Raw genomic sequence first — 17,834 nt, forward strand, 5'->3', positions numbered from 1 at the left:
CTCTCAGACTGCCATATCTTGGCCATATCCGGATCTTCCGCGCCAGCATACGTGGCCCTTTGTCAGCAGGTAGACCTTTGTCAGCAGGTAGAGATTCATCGACATCACTCTCCCCTCGGCAAACGAGGAAACTACAACTCAGGCTTCTGTTGAGTTCGAAAGAAGTCTAGTGACAGGCCGAGTACCCCAGTGGTTCTCAAGGACGCTTTTCAGGCCTGTATGTATCCTTCTATGTTATAGACGTCTCCATAATTAACAGAATGCACAGCCGGCCTTATGACTATGTTATCGTAGGCACAAACGATCTCTCACAATGGTATGAACTATCTATCATGTTAACGGACGTCCGGACCGGAATCATCAGGTTAGTATACTACTGAACATCTGTCAGCATCGAATACTATGCATCCAACGTCTGAACAGGGAGAGGTTCGGAACGCACTCAGACTGACTCTATGCAAAAGCAGCAAACGCCAATTGAAGCAGAGCAGTTACCGGTAAGTGACTGTACCGAGGGTATGTCATTTAAGCACTATCAGACATTATTCACAGTTACTTCGTCAACGTTCTGCACACGTTCACCCCCCCTCCCGACCTCCAGAGGGCTGGTAATCGCCAGGGAAAGCGTCCACTCCCAGACAATAAAAGAAGCAGATTAATCCGAGCCAGAGAACGATCGAGTACGGAGATGGTATACAAGGTGAACCTGAGCCAGACGTGAAGCGTTTAATGTAGGAAGGAAACCAAAACTGCTTATGCCGTGACTGCCACAGACATCATACTGAGAAGAAAGGCTGATCGCCCTGCTGCTGCTGCTGTTGCTGCTGGAACGGATTGTGACCTGATGGCTGGCCGGTCTGCTGCTGGCCAACGAAACGGTTTGCTTGCTGACCATACCTACACCGCCACATCAGTCAGCATGAAGCAGACTTGTGCCGGAGCACCACGTACCTCAGTTGGCCGAAGTTTCCGAACGTGTCGATACCGTCGTCGTCGCGGTTCGCGAACAGGTTCGCGAGATGCGCGTGCTGCTCGTCGTTGCGCGTCTTCACATTCACTGTACCCTGCCTGGGCGGCGCAGACTGAGAGGGTGGAGGTGGCGACTGCGCTGGACTGGCGCTGAGATTTGTGCTCGGCCCTCCGTTTGCGTATGTGCCCTGCAGGTTGAACGAAGGGCCGGCACTCTGTGGCGCTGGCGATGCTGTTAATGAGTTGTTCGACGAGAACGAGGACATGTTCGACGTCGACAAAGAGAGGTTGGGCGAGGTCGATGGTGCGAAAGGGTTGTTCGACCTGATCGCAGATGTCAGATAAGAAGACAGTGGTATGAACCATTTGAAAAATTCGTACCCGAACCCAGTAGGCTGCGCAAGCAGGAACTGCTGCTGCTGTTGCTGTTGCTGTTGCTGTTGCTGGAGTGCAAGCATTTGCTGCTGCCGCATCCATTCCTCTTGCTGTTGAGCAGCTTGCAACTGCGCTTGCTGTTGTGCCTGGAGTTGCAATTGTTGTTGCTGCCACTCTGCCTGCTGACGGAGATACTCCGCCTGCATCGCCTCCTGCTGCATCTGCTGTTGATACGGGTTGAACGACGTGTACTGAGGCTGCACTGTGAATTGAGGCTGGACAGGAGCGGACATATCGATGAGAGGGAACGGGTTGGTCCCATTCGCGTTCCTACGACTAGTGAGCACGTCTCAGTGATAGAATCGACAGACAACACGTACTGGCTGTGATCGTCGAAGAGGGACCCGCTTGCGTCTGCAATCGCCTTCTTCCGCTTCGCTTCCTCCTCCTCACTGAGCCGGATCGCCTCCTGGAGGTCGCGATCCTCCTGCCCCCGCGCCTGTTCCTGAGCCAGGGACCTCTTGCTCTCCTCGATCGCGCGCTGAAATTCTCCTTCTCCTTCTGTCTTACGGCGCGGAGGCAGACTTTGTGACCGCCGCCGTACATTCTCATCCTCGATCTCGCCGTCGGGGCCTCCTGCACGCGTCATGCGATCGCGCATGGTTGCACGATTGCGGCGCTCCTGCTGCAGACGTGATGCATCCTGCAAGAGGTTGGTGATGTCCTTCGCCTTCTGGCGTACGTTTGCGCCCTGGTCTTTGCCTTCCTCATCGATGTACTGGAACTCCTTCAAGGTTTTGATGATATAGATGTTGTCCCTGAAGTATAGCACGACGTTCTCCGACCCGGCGTGCAGGAGATAGTCAAGTACCGTCAGGGACTAAACGACAGTTCAGGCATGAGATGCACGCAGTACCAAGCAGTCCGCGACACACCTTGAATACGTGTCTCCAGTTCTTGCCCTTGTCATTGAGCCGCTTGTCCAGCATCTCCATGATCTCAATGAAGTCGTTCCTACACGAACGCGTTACAGCGATCTATCTGAGCCTACAGTCTCGGTACGCACTGGTTGTATGTCAACTGCGCCAGCTCGTTCATCTGCGTTCCCGAGGGTCCCCATTTGTCGTTCGAGGTCGCGTCCCGCACCTTCGCCTGGACGTCCGAGTAGCCCTTGGTGTAGTTCTTCGCCACCCGCATCACCCCCTTCCCCACATGCGACAAGCTCGACATTTTGACGGCCTAATAAACGCTCCTGCGGGTTGCGATGTACCGAGAGATGAAGGTAGAGAGCGAGGGAAGACGAAGGGTGGCGAGCGGGAGCACAGTGACAGAGCGCAGCTGCCCGGCGGACCACTCGCACCTTATCCGAATTTGGTAACTTGTTGTTCTTGAGCTCTACTCTTATGCGCCACCGAGAATGCCAGCCGATATCATGTATTCCGGACACAATACCCAACTTTCCACGACGTGCCATACGATTAAGCTACAGACTGCAGTAGTACAGGAGCTAGCAATAAATAATGGAAAGTGGCGAATAAGCAAGAATCACCACTCGAGAGAGGTACTAGCCAACCGCTCTATCGGAGCCACGGTCCTACGAGTTGGTCTCGACTGCCCTCATGATTCCGCCTGACCCAGTCTGACCCATAGCCCACCCTAGGGATGACGGAACCCCGGTCAGTCTCTGATTGGATATAACTGCAACACCTGAAGAACAGTCGCGTACCTTAACGTAACTCGTCAAAGCAGAGTTAGGCCACAGTTCCTCGAAAGTTTCGCGACCCTTGCCTTCCTTCCACTCAGGTGGAGGGAGCGAACCAGCGGGCTGAGCTTCTGGTGCGAGCGTGAAGGTTTCGAACCGCTGCATGAGACGCGTCAGGAAGAACGACGCCTCATTGAGAGCATAGTTCTGGCCGATGCACTGCACACAGGGTCAAGCTAAGGTCAAAGCATTGCGCGACGGTGATAACGGATCTACTTACGATTCGTGGGCCAGCGCTGAAGGGAGCGAACATCATAGGGTTTGAGACGAATCTCGACAGGCGTTTATCTAGCCAGCGGTCCGGGTCGAAGAGGTCTGCATCTAGGCCCCAGAGCGCTGGATTGCGGTGCATGAGAACGGTGAAGTACGCGATCGTTGCGAGCGGAGGCATGTAGAGAGGTTCTGCGGGCTCCGGGTAGGTGCCGTCAGACTTCGGCAGAATGCTGGGGTGCGGCCTGCTTTCTCTCGAGTTCACCGCCACTGGCGGGAATATACGTAAAGTTTCGTTAATGACTGCGCGCACTGTAAGCGTGGTATAGGTCAGTTAACCTTCCCGCGGTCTGCATGAATGACGTACTGTACTTCATGTTCTTGATGTCGTCGAATGTCGGAGCCTTGTCTACGCCGCAATAGTCCAAGACTTCTGCACGCAGCCGCTTTGCCACATCCGGATGCATCGCGAGAAAGTACGTGACAGATGTGAGGAGTGACGACGTCTGTCGGAAACCATGTTAGGGTTCCCAATTCCGATGGTACTCAATGGCACCAACCGTATCTCGAGAGGCTAGTAGGATGTTTAGGAGCTGATCTCGCATGACCTTCGGATCTACGTGTGCGACACATGAGCATCGACACTTGCACGAATACTCGGCGGCTGCAGACCTTCCGTGTTGTCCGCCAGATATTGTAGGAACACGCTCTGATCCAACGGGTTCTTGAGACCACCCTTCTGCATATCCAGCTTGTTCTGCAGGGCATCCTTCACTAATGGCTCGAGCCATTTCTCGATGACTGCCATGTGTTTCTTGTGCGGGTCCCCAGTGAACAGTTCGTATATCGGCCAGAAGTACCCGCGCCGAACCCTCGTCATGACCAGCACTTGCGCGTCTTCGAAAGCCTGCGCAAACGATCCGAACTCGTCGCCTGTCGCAGAGCCCTTGCCGCTCATCTCCGTCTTCCCGGGCTGCGGTAGTCGGCCGGAGAGGGTGTCGACATTCTTACCAAAGAGGAACTCGGAGGCGGCATCCAGAGTGAACCTTGCATACATGTCCTGCACTTCGACCGGTTCACCGCGTTCGCACAGCAACGACATGAGCGTCAGCGTGCGGTCGGTATACCGCTCGAAGAGTTCAAAGTCCGTCACGCGATCACGAGAGAAGAATGGTCGAGCAAGTGCACGATGCTGCGCAAAAGCTTAGCCACTGGCAATGTTGACATAAACTGCCATGGCTTGCTCACCATCTTCCAGTCCTACATTCATGAGAATTAAGACAGATGCCCAACCATTAAGGACATGGAACAAACAGACCTGATCGTCACGGTTGAAGATTCCAGCGCCGAAGAACTGCTCCCTGAGGTCGACTGAGATCAGTCTGCTGGCGTCATATCACAACTGTACTGACATGCGCTCCTTCTGCCCAACGCCTCTCCAGAAGTGGTCGTATCCGGTTGCCAGGACGTACTGTTGGTGCTTCTCGTCCATGGTGATAATCTATCACAACATGTCAGTATCGATCCGAGCAGGCCATAGAGATGGAACGTGTCAGTCTGGGACTCCACCACACGGGGTTAGCGGTTGCGAGAAGGAAAGAACTCACAAAGTCTTGCCAAAGTAGCCGGAGATTCAGAGTCGTCGACTGATACTCCTCGAATAGCTTCAAATGGAAAGAACCGAGGTACCTGGTATGGTATGCGGCGATCAATTGAAGGTAGATGTCGAGATTCCCTAGCCATTTGCCGCGGACCCGAGGGATAGGCCGTGACCCCATGCGGCGTGCATCGCGACGATGCATCCAGTCTCCGTACTGAAGGCGCGCATAGCCCCACACGGCGATGAAGACGACGTAGGTAGGGATTGCAAACAGCCCTAGTCGCACTTCACTAGTGCGCAGGAGGACAGATAGAGTGGCCGAAGGCACGATGATGATTCGGATGAAGTCCTTGAGGAGGCGTACTCGATAGAAACTGTCCGGATGCATGTTGGGGATGAAGATCGCAGGGAAGCGAAGTAGTAACGGCATACCTCAGTGACACGACATATATACGTTCGGTACCGGAGGTTGTGTCTGCAGGCAGTACATGACAGACCGGTCATACCGGCAGATACGGTCTGTTCAGCCTCGCCATCAGTGATGACATGCAAGGGAGGAAGGGGATTACTGCCTGACTAGGCAATGGCTTGTTCGGCCCTTCACAGACTCCGCGCTAGTTGGAGGGCCAGTGGAGGGCGCTCGACCCTTCAAGCCTTGCTCGGCCTTTCATAAAAATCCACTTGTTGGCATCTCTATGAATTTGATACTTGTGCCGAGCTGTATCGGTGTGCTCCGGGTGTGCTACGAGGATCAGGCGAAAACTTCCAAAAACGTACGCGCTATCATAGGCCGTCAGACCAGCAGTGTCAGGCCGAAGACCGCACGCGAACCGCACTGGCCACTGAACGATGATTGCGAGAAGTCTCGCGCAAACAGTGAGCTCAGGCTGGTGTCCGAGGTCGCCTATCATACTGCATATCATCGAACAGCGGGGATCGATGAGTCTAATTCAAGATGCACAGGATACTCACTCACCACCAACAGAGCACGACGTACTACCGAACATGAGTCCTGTCTTCGGAGGACGTATAGATGGCAAGTTGGCGTACCGGGATAGACGAGGACGGCCCGGTCACTGCACGACACGCAAACACGGCTGAGACGCGTCGTTGAGCCCCAAAATAACACGACACTGAACTGCCACTGAGTACTCACAATGTTGGGCGCGCTGCTCAGTCTGATGAGGTCGGGAACATCTTAGCAGACAAGCGAGGATCACTCCAACGAGCAGCCTGAGTGAGCTACAGACCCGCGGGAACGACATCAATTCATGATACGGGGGGGATATTGATCGGAAGACACAGGTATGCAGACTAGGGGTAACTTCGTGCCAGCGTGGACCGAGGGTAGAGTAGAGACATGCAACGAACTTGGAAAGCGACCAATAAAAGGAGAATACCTAGTAGAGCTTTTGGATCAAACGAGCACCGCCGACAATGTACAACAAGGAAGAAGGGAAGAGACGTTTACTCCTCGTCGACAGGGACCTCCTCCTCGTACTCGCCCTCCTCCTCGGCGCTGCAGCACAAGTTAGATAATGACGTTGGTCGTACGATGACAAATACTCACGTAGCATCCTGGTATTGCTGGTACTCGGCGACGAGATCCTGCATGTTCGACTCGGCCTCGGTGAACTACAATCACAGCAATCAGAACCATTGTCCGCTCATGATGACGACGAACTCGTACCTCCATCTCGTCCATACCCTCCTGCGTGTACCAATGAAGGAAAGCCTTCCTCTTGAACATGGCCGTGAACTGGTCGCTCACACGCTTGAAGAGCTCCTGAATGGCAGTCGAGTTACCCAAGAAAGTGACGGCCATCTTGAGGCCCCGGGGAGCAATGTCACACTGGGCAGTGAGAACGTTGTTGGGAATCCACTCGACGAAGTACGCGGAGTTCTTGATCTGCACGTTCTGCATCTGCTCCTCGACTTCCTTCATGGAGACCTTGCCACGGAACACGGCGGCAACCGTGAGGTAGCGACCGTGACGGGGGTCGGACGCGGCCATCATGTTCTTGGCGTCGAACATCTGCTGCGTCAGCTCAGGGACAGTGACGGCACGGTATTGCTGACTGCCGCGGGCGGTGAGGGGAGCGAAGCCGGTCATGAAGAAGTGAAGACGGGGGAAGGGAACTGGTCGAGAACACGTCATTAAATGTCCCAACACAGGACAAATCCGACTTACCCATGTTGACAGCGAGCTTCCGGAGGTCAGAGTTGAGCTGACCAGGGAAACGCAAGCAAGTCGTGATACCCGACATGACGATGGAGACCAGGTGGTTCAGGTCACCGTACGTCGGTGTCGAGAGCTTGAGTGTCCGGAAGCAGATGTCGTACAGCGCCTCGTTGTCAATGCAGAAGGTCTCATCAGAGTTCTCGACAAGCTGGTGGACCGAGAGCGTCGCGTTGTACGGCTAAGTAAACGGATTAGAAGCTGGATGGTTTCAATACAAAGATCAAGACAAACCTCGACGACAGTGTCCGAGACCTTCGGACTGGGGACAACGGAGTACGTAGCCATCATACGATCGGGATACTCCTCACGGATCTTTGAGATGAGCAGAGTACCCATGCCAGCACCGGTACCACCACCAAGCGAGTGGGTGATCTGGAAGCCTACACATCGCGTTAGTCACAAGAAGCACCCGTGACGTGACAGTCACACGTCACATCGGATTTTATGAATGCCAACTCACCCTGCAACGCGTCGGTACCCTCAGCCTCCTTGCGAACGACGTCGAGGACGGAGTCCACGAGCTCCGCACCCTCTGTGTAATCTAGAAGAACAAATGAGCTTCAGGTCTCAAAAAGGCAGCACACTACGCGTCATGGTAATTGCTGACGCGTAGCGCATACAGTGGCACTTACGTCCTTTCGCCCAGTTGTTACCGGCTCCGCTCTGGCCAAAGACGAAGTTATCGGGACGGAAGAGGCTGCCGAGGGGACCAGACCGGACGGAGTCCATGGTACCGGGCTCCAGGTCGACCAGGACCGCGCGCGGAACGTACTTGTTCGCGCCGACCTCGTTGTAGTACACGTTGATCCGCTCAAGCTGCTCATCGTTCGTACCCTTGTACATCCCATCCGGCTCGATACCGTGCTCATCTGAGACGACCTCCCAAAACTTGGCACCTGAAGACGCGTGGTTAGAGGATATGGCGAAGATCGCAAATCAGGCGTTGTACCGATTTGGTTGCCGCACTAGGACATCGTACCACGTCAGAACCCATGTCAGACTCTAGCAACAACCCAAGCTTACCTGGCCAGTTTGGAGGTGAACGATTTCACGCATGCTGAAGAGTGCACGTCAGCAATAGTCGCGCCAACGCAGCAATCAAAGTGGAAACGACGCGAGCGATACGACGCGTTCCTGGGTGCTCACACCTGCCACGTCGAGGTGCAGCGTGACACGACATCAAGCAAATATAAAGACACGTACATTGAGGACTAGAAATGAGCTGGACGATGGAGGGGTCGTAAGAGGGTGATGAACCGCGAGGGATGGGGACAAAAAGGGAACGCGACGGATGTTCTAGGGCAATTCGGATTGAAGCGGCGCCTCAAATGACAACGTGGGGCGCACGCTCACCCGCCACAACTGTGCGCCGTCTTTGGACTTCACCGATGTTGCAATCCATTGCAGTCATCAGAGCCTAGAGTGCCCTTGAGTTCGCAACGACGATATGATTAGGAAATACTGGCGGTCGTGCTGATATACTAAATGCTGCAAGATGTTCCTCCCAACACAGATTTCCGGTACTTTCCGGTACTACGCGTACAGTAGCGAGTGTGCCGCTACAGCGCACGCCCTTGACCGGCCAGTCCAACCGATTCATTGACGAATAAATGCTCTGCGCATGAGGCGTTTTGACATAACGGTCAGCTCAGTTGGTTAGATCAGCTGATGCCCAAGGATCCACGAGTGTGGCACCGTGATACGTGCGAGGCAAGCTCAAGTAACTCAAGCGAGTGTCCGTACGAGCCAAGCATTGATAGCCAACCGTGTAGCGACAAATTGGAAGTGGGTGCCGGATATTAAAGTAGTATATCTATGTGTCTATGATGGGAGCGTCCCAGCCTTCCCATTACATTTGCCTTCGTGAGAGGGGTCTGGTGACTTGACCGTAATAACAGAAGCAGACACCTCGTCCTTAGATTCAGAGGGCTCCGCACTGTCTTCCTCGTTCTCAAGGAGGCCTTCCTCCAACGAGTGGTCTGCAGGGGAAGATATCAGGCTCTGTTGTCTTTTGTGCAAACCGGGGTCCTTCTTTGAAGTCTGGGGAAGGTTTGCCGTAGTAAGCATCAACGATCTTCTACACTGACGGTGGCGTATAGGGCTTACAGCAACGTAGATAGCGGACGCGATGATTATAGTCGTGCCAATGGTGGACAAGAGGTTTGGTGTAGAGTGGAAAAAGACAATATCGTTGATTGTCGCAAAGATGATCTGAAGGGAGTGAGGCGTCGATGTGAGTGATCATGAGCGGCTGCAAGCGAGAAGCGCAATCTACCTGCACATAGATAGCCATCGTTCCTCGACCGGCTGTCTCTCTTTGTAGCCCCAAGGTCAACAGCATCTGTTGAGATGCATGAGCTGAAGGAGACCGAAGTCCACGTTGCTGAGGACACACCTGAGCAAAAAATCCGCAAAACCCGATAGCAAGCAGCATGCCGACCCACTCCAGCTTATTCGGAAGAATCGGCGTAGTCCGGAAGACGACCATTCTGGAAAAAAATGACGATAGAGTCCACAGTGCAGGCGTAGAATGCGTGTACATACAAGATCGAGGATACGGTGATGCATTGCATCGAAAATGCGGTAACGCTGTGGAGTGCATGGGCACGTTTACCAATAGCGCGTATCGTCGTGTCTGGAACCGGGACAATCAGGTTCAGTATGTCATATGGTTATGTGACCCACTTACATGCACCCGTGGCACCCACGACGCCGAACATAGCGAAACTACAGCAAAATCAGAACTGGAGGCGTAGCCGCTTGCTTCACTTCAACCTCACCCAACAGCACGCAATCGTTGAGCAGGAAGGACTTCTTCATAGTCCGACCTACCATCAAGCACTACTGGAGGATCCAATGCAGTGTCTGAGTTGTTTGCAATGTGCCCAAAGAGGAATGTTGGCCGCGCGATGAGGACTACGCCGACCAAACTAAAAACTGGGATGTTTCAGTTCATGCGCTCGTTTTCTACCGCACTGCGACCCACAGCTAGCGAGCGCTTGACTGCGGGTGAAATGTTCTTTCAGCACGAGCGCACCGACAATGCCGGTACACATTGGGGCAAGGAATTGTAAGACCGTCGCGTCCGAAATGGACAGGTACTGCAGAGAGAAGTAAGATCCGGAAAGCCCCGTGAATCTAGTCAATGAATATGACTTCAGTTCATAGATGTACCATTGGCGGTAGCACAACTGGTAGACATACCCACAGACTCCTCTGAGCACAAGTAGTAGACGAATCCCTTTAGGCCCTAGGAAAGGATCGGGGATTTTCATGATCCACCTGGGTTGCATGAGTACTTGCTGGGGCGTACCATGTACAGGCAAGACTTCTTACATGTACGTCATGCAACATATCCAAGTCATAGACTGCAAAGCGTGAGGATATGGACAAACGTAGCATTGGACAGCACTCACCATGCGGATGAATATAAGCTTCGTGCAATGTATCAGTCTTGTCCCGTACTTCTACCATTCAGTCAAGCTCACCTCAAGCATCGGCACGGGTGGATCGACGCTATTCAGTTTCTTCACGAGCGTACTCATCAATGAACCAAACGCCGTAGATGCGGCAATGAGTAGCAATCCTATGTTGTTCTTGTATGTCGTCTTGCATGTCGTCTTGCATTTCGAAACGAACTTCTTCCACTTGGCGTTGAATGACGAATCTAGGTAGAACGAAGGTCTTCTCAATGCCGCATCGACCTCGCTAGTGTCAAAGCGAGCGAGAGGGACGTCAGAACCGAACGTGGTCCTGTCTGGCGTCTGAGCGTCATATGGCGTCCGACTTGTGGTAGACGTCATGGTGCTTCCGGACGAGATCTGGGTATCACTGCTTGCAAGCCTGCAGTCTAATCCTCATGGAAGATGGAGAGACTGGTCTCCGCACAGATGGGCAGTAAGAGGCTTCTGCGAGTATTGCAGTGACTAGAGTAGTACGACTCAAGCCTCGTCTCACCGGCACCCCGAGAAAGTCGGCATGATACATACAACCCCAGGTTCCTGGTTCGCCGTCCACGGCACGGCTCACGTGAGCAATGATCAGCCAATCCGCGGCCAGCGTGTTGCAATATTAGCGCATAGCCACAAATATTGTTGCTCAGGCTGTCTCTGGGGAGGGCTCGAGATCGAAGGTGCCGGTGAGGTGCCAATGGTAGCAGTCATAGTATATCACACGATGACCAAGTCGTTGAACGATAACGGAACTGTCATTGGGTATATGCAATTACAACCAGCCGATACACGCCAGCGGTAGCGCGTGCTAGAGTACTTCTACAGACAGGGGAGTTGGTCGAAACTGTACGGGTATATATGACTGGGTATACAAGATAAAAATGAAACGATGTACAACAAATGGCATGGACGTTTACGTGGGCGGCGGGATGAAGAATTGACTATGATCATACCCTCTGAATCCCTGTCTCAGGAGCTCTGCCCCTTCTTCCCGTGTCCCGAAATTTATGATTTCCGGGATGGTTCTCTGCGTCAGATCCCTGCGAGACACTACCGGATCCATCGAATCGCGAGGCGGTCGTGGAGTGCCTGGGCGCAGCGACGGATGGACAGCTGGCCGCGCTTCCTCGTCCGTGCCGCCGTCTTCCTCGTCGGTGGTTGCTACGTCGCTGGGACGAGCACTATAGAACTGCGCTTGCAGCACGTCGCCAAGTGACCGCGAGCTTGGCTCCCGGGCCCAGGGACGCCTGAGTCCAGCCGACGGTCCCGACGAAGGCCCAGGGAGCGAGAGTTGTTGCGCGAGATTGGGCATACGTGCTACGGGAGGCCTAATGGATCCCGTCGCTTGCCTTGTCGCAGGAAGCTGCGCAGACTGCTGTCCCGTATTAGACGCAGGCGGCTGAGGGGGCCTCGCCGACAGTGCTGCGGGAAGCGATGGATGACGTCCCTGGTAAGGAGGGAATACGAGGGGAGAGGCCGGTCCTCGTGCAGGGAGCGGCTCCGGGGAAGAGCTCTGTTCAGAGTCTTCGGCAACGGGCGTACTATCTCTCGAGTGCCTGATGTAGGCCGACGGACCTTCCGCGGGGAGCGAGTTGTGGAAGCCGTACGGCGTCCCCAGGGAAGATCCCTCCCCGACGTCCTGCGCGGGCCTCGGCGGTCTGCCAAATGGACCGGATAGTCCACTGGCGAATGAGCCCCGCCGCGAGACAGGATTAACAAGGGTCGGGCCGAAAACATCTTGCTCCACCGGAGGCCTGGGAGACATGTCGACGTCGCCGTTGTCGTCTGAATCCCCGGCTTGCTGCTGGGGGCGATTATCGCTCGAAATAGTCTGCGGGATGTGAGGCGGCGATGAGTGCTCCCAGGATCTGGATTGCTCCTCGGCCGTCTCTCGAGGATTGTATGCGAACGAGTGTCCGCTATGACTCTCCTGGTTCACCGTTCTCGGTTGCCCGTTCCACCGGAGATGGGGGGGAACCCAGGGCTCGGTGTCCACCCCATACTGGACAGGTCTGACCCAAACGAACTGGGGCTCGGGACCAAGCAGCATACGGCGGCGTCTGGTCAGACTGCGATATTCTTCGAGCTCCTCTTCTTCCTCTTCTTCCTCTTCTTCCTCTTCTTCCTCTTCTTCCTCTTCTTCTGTTTCTTCCTCTTGCGGGGGCGCATTCTCCCTTGCCTTGCCTTTGCCCTTGGTTCTCGGAGTGCCGGCGCCATAGCCGTCGTGTTTGCCATCGTAGCTGTCAGAGCGAGCTGACGAATGCGCCAGCGAGCCGAAGAGGGCCCTCTCCACGTGCTCGTTGACCCCGACCACGGGTTCCTTGTAAACCAATTTTGGGGCCTTCACACGCACCGTCTTGAGGGCGTCCATGTAACAGTCCCGGACACACGGCCGCTTCGTCAAACTCTCGCCGTCCTCCTCAACTGCTTCGCCGTCGTCACGACGACGCTTGCCCAGACTGCTGGGCTCCTGCTCTGCTAGGTCACTGCCACCCTCGGAGCCGACGGTGTCCCCGTCGTGCCACACAGGGTAAGGATCCTCTTTCGCCTCGAGGACCGCCGTCACCCGCATCACCTCCACCTTGACGAACCGGTCGAAAATATCCTGGCTGGAACAGGTTGTGCGGAAGAGCTCGAAAGCTTTGTCAAGCCGCTTGATCTCTTGCAAGGTCTTGAGACCAGCGTCGTAGATGTCGTGCGTTGCTCGCTTGACCGCGGCCTCTGTCTCGTCCACACGCGTGAGCGTCTGCGTCGCGGAGAACCCGAGTTGGGCATTCATCCGGCGGAGGTTCTCCGCAGACTCGGGATCGGGATCGAGCGGCCCCTCGTAAGGGTACAAGTACTCGAACGGTGGTGGAAATACATCACGGAATGCGGTGGTATCTTCGATCTCCTCCACCTTGATGGGCACGACGTTCTTACGCCGCCTGACGACTATACTCCGGACAGGACCGTTCGCATCGAAGACAGATGTGTTGGGTGCAGAGGGTATGTCAGAGTGCGACACCTCAGATCCGTTGGTACCGGCAACTGAACCGCGGTCATCCTCGTCTGGGTTTCCTACATCTGCGCGAGTGCTGGAGATGGACCGGTGTTTGGAGGCAGAGGATTCAGCCCCTGCACGTTGAGACCACACTGACGGCAACATGAGCGAGTGGCTATCACAAAGACGAACCCATGTACTCACACTGCGGTTGTCTTCCAGACGGGCGGGAGGCAGGGGGAGACCGAGACAGAGCAAGTGGCCGCTGGCTCGAGTTGACTACAGAGGGGGGAATCTCGGGAATGGGTCCCATTTGTGGCGCCACCTTCGGCGTCCGGGGCAGCGTGCGGGACCTAGGGCGCAGGCTGACAGGAGAAGGAGCAGCAGAGCGACGTTCACTAGTCACTTTAGGCATTGCAGTGTGAGTCAATGAGATATGAGGTACTTCAATGCGACGTGGGGGATGGTAAGTATAAAGAGGAGAGGAAGCGCCCGGGCCGCTCACTTAAATATTCGAAGGCCTAAGCTGTGGCGGAGTGGCGAGCCGCATGGCGAGCCACACTCAGTGACTCACGTGCAGCATTCGATCTATTGTTCCCCTTTGGGAACAATGGACGGCCTTGTTATGACCTGCACCGCTCTCGGTTAGCGATTGCACTGATAAGCTTATGTTACAAGGTTCCAGAGTTCGAGTACAAGCTTTGTACTCGAACTCTTGAGCCTTGTAACAACATGAGCATAGCATACTGCTAGGACCAAGAGTATGCGAACTATAGTACAAAGTCCGCGCTACAATAACGTACCAGACTGTCCATGGCCTCACGACATTGCCTCGCCTTCGCGATGACCATGTCGTGAACGATGGCGGCGATCTGCCATCACAATAGGTGCAGTGAGCTTCCGGGCTTGGTCCCTGCATGTATGGACTATGTAAGAATGCCCTCGTCAGACCGCAGTATTGTACTGACCCGAAGTAAACATGCAATAGCTCGTCCATCAGGGCATCCTTTCGCTCCTTCCACAGCCTCTCCTCCTTTCTGAGTATCCGAAGCTCTTCGACGAGTGCTTCATGTTGTTCCAAGGCGTACTGCTGCTTCGCCTTCATGATCAGGTACTTGACCATTGCCGGCGAGCGACCCATGATAAGCCCCGTCTGCGGATCCGCTTGCATCATCAAATATTGCGGAATCTCGTCCTCCCCTTCGTCGTGCTCGTCGTACTCTGGCGAGGCTGGCCGCGGTCCCGCACTCCCGCTCGCGTACGCACCGTTCTGGTAATCGGCAGGGGACATACGGACGTCATCAAGGTCGTCGGGATGGCCGTTTGTCTCTAGTTTGAAGGTACTATAGCCGTAGGCGGTGGGATCGGGTTGGGGCGCGGAAGGCTCTGGCTCCTCTCGTTTCCGCTTTCGACTTCCACCGCGGCCTGGGAGTGGTGGGGAAATGTTGTGTTGGATACGCATGTGCTTAGCGAGCGCATCAGAACGCGTGAAGGACTTGTCGCATTCTAGACGTGGTCAGACGAGACGGACGGCAAGGTACGGGAGAGATCGTACCTGGCAAGTGGCACACAAACGGTTTCTCGCCTGTATGCGACCGGATGTGTGAGATGAGAGCGAACCGTGATGTCTGCGGGATCCCGCGACGCGGACATGTAGCCCACTCGCAGGTGTAGTTCGACTTGTGTACGCCGATGTGGTCTGCCATCTTATAAGCAAGCGCACGCTCATAGTCCATGTATACACACCGTTATGTATATGCTCAATCATCGTCGGCAGATGAGAGAAAACCTTTCCACACTCCTCCCAGCGACATGTCATGGTGTCTACCTCCATGTTCTCCTCCTGGGGTAGGCCTTCGGGCGCTGCTCCTGGCGAGCCTGGCCGCGATGCGCCGTATCCCATTTCTCCTTCGCCGTTTGCAAGGAATCCATCCTCCGAAGAGGAGTCTGAGAACCGATCCGAGTTGGAGAAGACGGGCGATGGAGAGCGATTGTACATGTTCATGGCGTCAAAGACCAATCTAGCGTTGGTCTGAAGTGTTGTCCAGGAGAAATATGAAGTCGAGCAACCTGGTTACCAGCACGCATGCAAAACGACGAAATAAGGCGATCGGGCAGACGAGGCGGTGAGTCTCAGGCTGTTGGCCGGCGGCCAGCTGGCACAAGCGCGCGTGAGCTTGGATCGCTATCTGAGGACGCCCTCCGCGTACCTCCAGCCACTGCAGCGAACGTAGTAGCAGACCACGACAACATGACTTCCCCATTCACCGCCTACCCTACCCCAGAGCGGCCCTTCATACAGACAAACCCAGGCGCAGCTTCTCAGCCTCGCAGCTCTACGCCAGGAACAAAGCCGGCAGGCGGTGCAAAACGCGGCCGCAAACCCAAAGCCGCTGGGTCTGCCTCAGGCACCAACTCTCCTCGACCACCCACTCAGTCGCCGCTACTGGGGTCGGGCCAGGGCACAGAGTTGCAATGGAACAACGTGCCCGCAACTGCTTATGCGAGCTCGAGCAATGGGGGCACTTCAGTGGCGGGCCAACAGCAGTCGCCACCCGGTCAGCAAGCGTCCGAGTCGGGTGTCACACTTAGTCTCCCTGGAACGGAGGCTGCAGTGGCACCCTCTGGGGATGCGACTGCACCGAGGCCTTCTGGAGCTGCGGCGCCTGGGGAGGAAGATGGAGAAGGCGAAGACGACCATGAGATGCTACCCGCGATGGCGGACGATGACTATTCTGCGCAGTTATCCTTCCAGAGTCAGTCGAAAGACAACCTGAAGTGTGTGCCGCCTTTCTCGCACATGCGCTTGTTGCTCATAGAATTTCCCTCAGAGTTTTGATGGACAACTTCAGTCCAGAGCAGTACGACCGTTTCGAGGCGTACCGCCGTCATGCGCTCCCCAAACAGGCAGTCCGCAAGGTAAGTACTTATCTGGACGGTTGACGGTGCCATTCTCATCTGTCCACCAGGTCATTCAGCAGACGCTCGGTCAACAAGCGTCCATGCCTGTCGCTCAAGTTGTGGCAGGTTTCGCGAAGGTGTTTGTCGGAGAAGTGGTCGAGAAAGGTACGTCTGCCTCCATCCTTGAGCGGTTACCCTCTGAGATATGGTTTTCCCCAGCACGCATCGTTCAGGAGCGACGTGGAGAGACTGGCCCACTGTCTCCTGACCATCTGCGCGAAGCGTACCGCATGTATCAGAAGGAGACCGGCCGGGTTGGCGCAGCGCGTCCGGTGCGTTCGAAGCGACTCTTTGTCCGTTAATGTGTTGCACGGATGCAGTCATTTTTTCTTCTCGGATGTTCTGTTTGACCCAGGCTTCTTGACCGGTATGTGGCCATCGTGCTCTGCGCTTGCCGGCGCTGTTCAATGAGGCTCCCTTAACAGCACAGCAAATCATTTCCGTTCGGAAGAATCGCAACTGCGTGATGCCTACGGGACTATAGCTCAGGTTGCAGTAGCGTAACTGGAGTATCCCCTATGCGGCTAGCATGCCAGTGCGCTTCTACAGTGGCCACATTGCGGGAGTGTGATTGCTACTGAACCATAATGCTCTTATCCTATGACATTTCGCGACACAAGGGTTAGTCGACGCTGCGCAATCCCAGTTTGTTCCAGTTGGCGTCTTCACGATTCCATCAGGAGCACACGTCCGCACCGATCAGGATAGTATCAGCCAGCATCCTGCTTGATGGGTACCGGTCAGTGGTGTCGATTCGTTGGAACGGGGCGGTGCCGCAGATGGTTTAAGTATGCCTCTCCGAGGGTGCCCACACCGCTGTTCATCGTACCTCTCCCGGGCCGTGGTTTTCGCTCTTCTCAACCTACCTGCAGTCAGCAATGGATCTTAGCGAGGAAGAGCTCGTTCAGCTCGTGTCTTACGTGTGATTACGCTCTGACGCACGAGCCCGTCGACACACAATCTGATCTGCACCAGACAGATTTCGAACTACTGTGTGGCGGCTGTGACATGTAGGTAACCAAAACGCTTAGGAACTAAATGCTTACGCAGTCTACAGCCGTAGTCGCCTATGAGTACTTTGCTAGCTCGCCGAGTGAGGTTGCACTCGCTCGGCAGTCGAGCTTCACCAAGTCTTGGATACTCTACTTCCTGTGTCGCTATCCGCCAGTCCTCTTCATGATCATAAATCTGCTGAATCCAGGAGACACGTCGGTATGTCCCCTAAGTTGACCATAGTGCAAATCTCGTCTCACTCGATCTTCATGCAGGCGTACGTCACC

The 17,834-nt window shown here is 55.0% G+C and overlaps 7 protein-coding genes across 7 annotated transcripts; 1 reads left to right on the forward strand and 6 right to left on the reverse strand.

The window, feature by feature from the left end:
- Window positions 1-776: 776 nt before the first annotated feature.
- Window positions 777-2,574, reverse strand: C8Q71DRAFT_854501 (ENTH-domain-containing protein; the record flags this gene model as incomplete). Its single annotated transcript, XM_047927063.1, has 6 exons — window positions 777-897; window positions 952-1,293; window positions 1,351-1,674; window positions 1,725-2,224; window positions 2,280-2,358; window positions 2,411-2,574. The coding sequence occupies 6 exons, from the start codon at window positions 2,572-2,574 to the stop codon at window positions 777-779; spliced, it is 1,530 nt and encodes a 509-aa protein (XP_047782089.1).
- A 188-nt stretch (window positions 2,575-2,762) lies between these two features.
- C8Q71DRAFT_740432 (cytochrome P450) lies at window positions 2,763-5,323 on the reverse strand. The gene is made up of 10 exons (XM_047922762.1): window positions 4,924-5,323; window positions 4,729-4,817; window positions 4,635-4,677; window positions 4,565-4,576; window positions 3,989-4,508; window positions 3,877-3,932; window positions 3,684-3,822; window positions 3,327-3,628; window positions 3,071-3,265; window positions 2,763-3,000 (listed from the first exon to the last, which is right to left on the reverse strand). The coding sequence occupies exons 1-10, from the start codon at window positions 5,302-5,304 to the stop codon at window positions 2,962-2,964; spliced, it is 1,776 nt and encodes a 591-aa protein (XP_047782090.1). The 5' UTR covers window positions 5,305-5,323; the 3' UTR covers window positions 2,763-2,961.
- Window positions 5,324-5,960: 637 nt separating this feature from the next.
- On the reverse strand, window positions 5,961-8,420 carry C8Q71DRAFT_740440 (Tubulin/FtsZ, GTPase domain-containing protein). Its single transcript, XM_047922763.1, has 11 exons — window positions 8,362-8,420; window positions 8,182-8,306; window positions 8,108-8,123; window positions 7,791-8,054; window positions 7,619-7,699; window positions 7,390-7,538; window positions 7,108-7,336; window positions 6,607-7,055; window positions 6,487-6,551; window positions 6,073-6,435; window positions 5,961-6,013 (listed from the first exon to the last, which is right to left on the reverse strand). The coding sequence occupies exons 2-10, from the start codon at window positions 8,212-8,214 to the stop codon at window positions 6,384-6,386; spliced, it is 1,338 nt and encodes a 445-aa protein (XP_047782091.1). The 5' UTR covers window positions 8,215-8,306; window positions 8,362-8,420; the 3' UTR covers window positions 5,961-6,013; window positions 6,073-6,383.
- Window positions 8,421-8,836: 416 nt separating this feature from the next.
- C8Q71DRAFT_740445 (uncharacterized protein) lies at window positions 8,837-11,125 on the reverse strand. Its single transcript, XM_047922764.1, has 12 exons — window positions 10,647-11,125; window positions 10,575-10,592; window positions 10,495-10,526; window positions 10,363-10,440; window positions 10,145-10,296; window positions 9,939-10,095; window positions 9,848-9,885; window positions 9,703-9,793; window positions 9,554-9,647; window positions 9,434-9,499; window positions 9,265-9,369; window positions 8,837-9,198 (listed from the first exon to the last, which is right to left on the reverse strand). Exons 1-12 carry the CDS (start codon window positions 10,959-10,961, stop codon window positions 8,980-8,982), a joined length of 1,365 nt encoding a protein of 454 aa, XP_047782092.1. The 5' UTR covers window positions 10,962-11,125; the 3' UTR covers window positions 8,837-8,979.
- A 221-nt stretch (window positions 11,126-11,346) lies between these two features.
- On the reverse strand, window positions 11,347-12,721 carry C8Q71DRAFT_740447 (uncharacterized protein). Its single transcript, XM_047922765.1, has one exon. The coding sequence runs from the start codon at window positions 12,658-12,660 to the stop codon at window positions 11,524-11,526; it is 1,137 nt and encodes a 378-aa protein (XP_047782093.1). The 5' UTR covers window positions 12,661-12,721; the 3' UTR covers window positions 11,347-11,523.
- Window positions 12,722-14,412: 1,691 nt separating this feature from the next.
- C8Q71DRAFT_889244 (uncharacterized protein) lies at window positions 14,413-15,598 on the reverse strand (the record flags this gene model as incomplete). The annotated part of the gene is made up of 4 exons (XM_047928633.1): window positions 14,413-14,506; window positions 14,562-15,099; window positions 15,149-15,292; window positions 15,340-15,598. The coding sequence occupies 4 exons, from the start codon at window positions 15,596-15,598 to the stop codon at window positions 14,413-14,415; spliced, it is 1,035 nt and encodes a 344-aa protein (XP_047782094.1).
- A 246-nt stretch (window positions 15,599-15,844) lies between these two features.
- On the forward strand, window positions 15,845-16,856 carry C8Q71DRAFT_701939 (TAFII28-domain-containing protein; the record flags this gene model as incomplete). The annotated part of the gene is made up of 4 exons (XM_047920216.1): window positions 15,845-16,373; window positions 16,427-16,512; window positions 16,563-16,659; window positions 16,714-16,856. The coding sequence occupies 4 exons, from the start codon at window positions 15,845-15,847 to the stop codon at window positions 16,854-16,856; spliced, it is 855 nt and encodes a 284-aa protein (XP_047782095.1).
- Between the last annotated feature and the right edge of the window lie 978 nt (window positions 16,857-17,834).

The sequence above is a fragment of the Rhodofomes roseus genome, assembly GCF_022264815.1.
Source record: "Rhodofomes roseus strain CIRM-BRFM 1785 chromosome Unknown C8Q71scaffold_4, whole genome shotgun sequence".
NCBI classification, from domain to species: Eukaryota; Fungi; Basidiomycota; class Agaricomycetes; order Polyporales; family Fomitopsidaceae; genus Rhodofomes; species Rhodofomes roseus.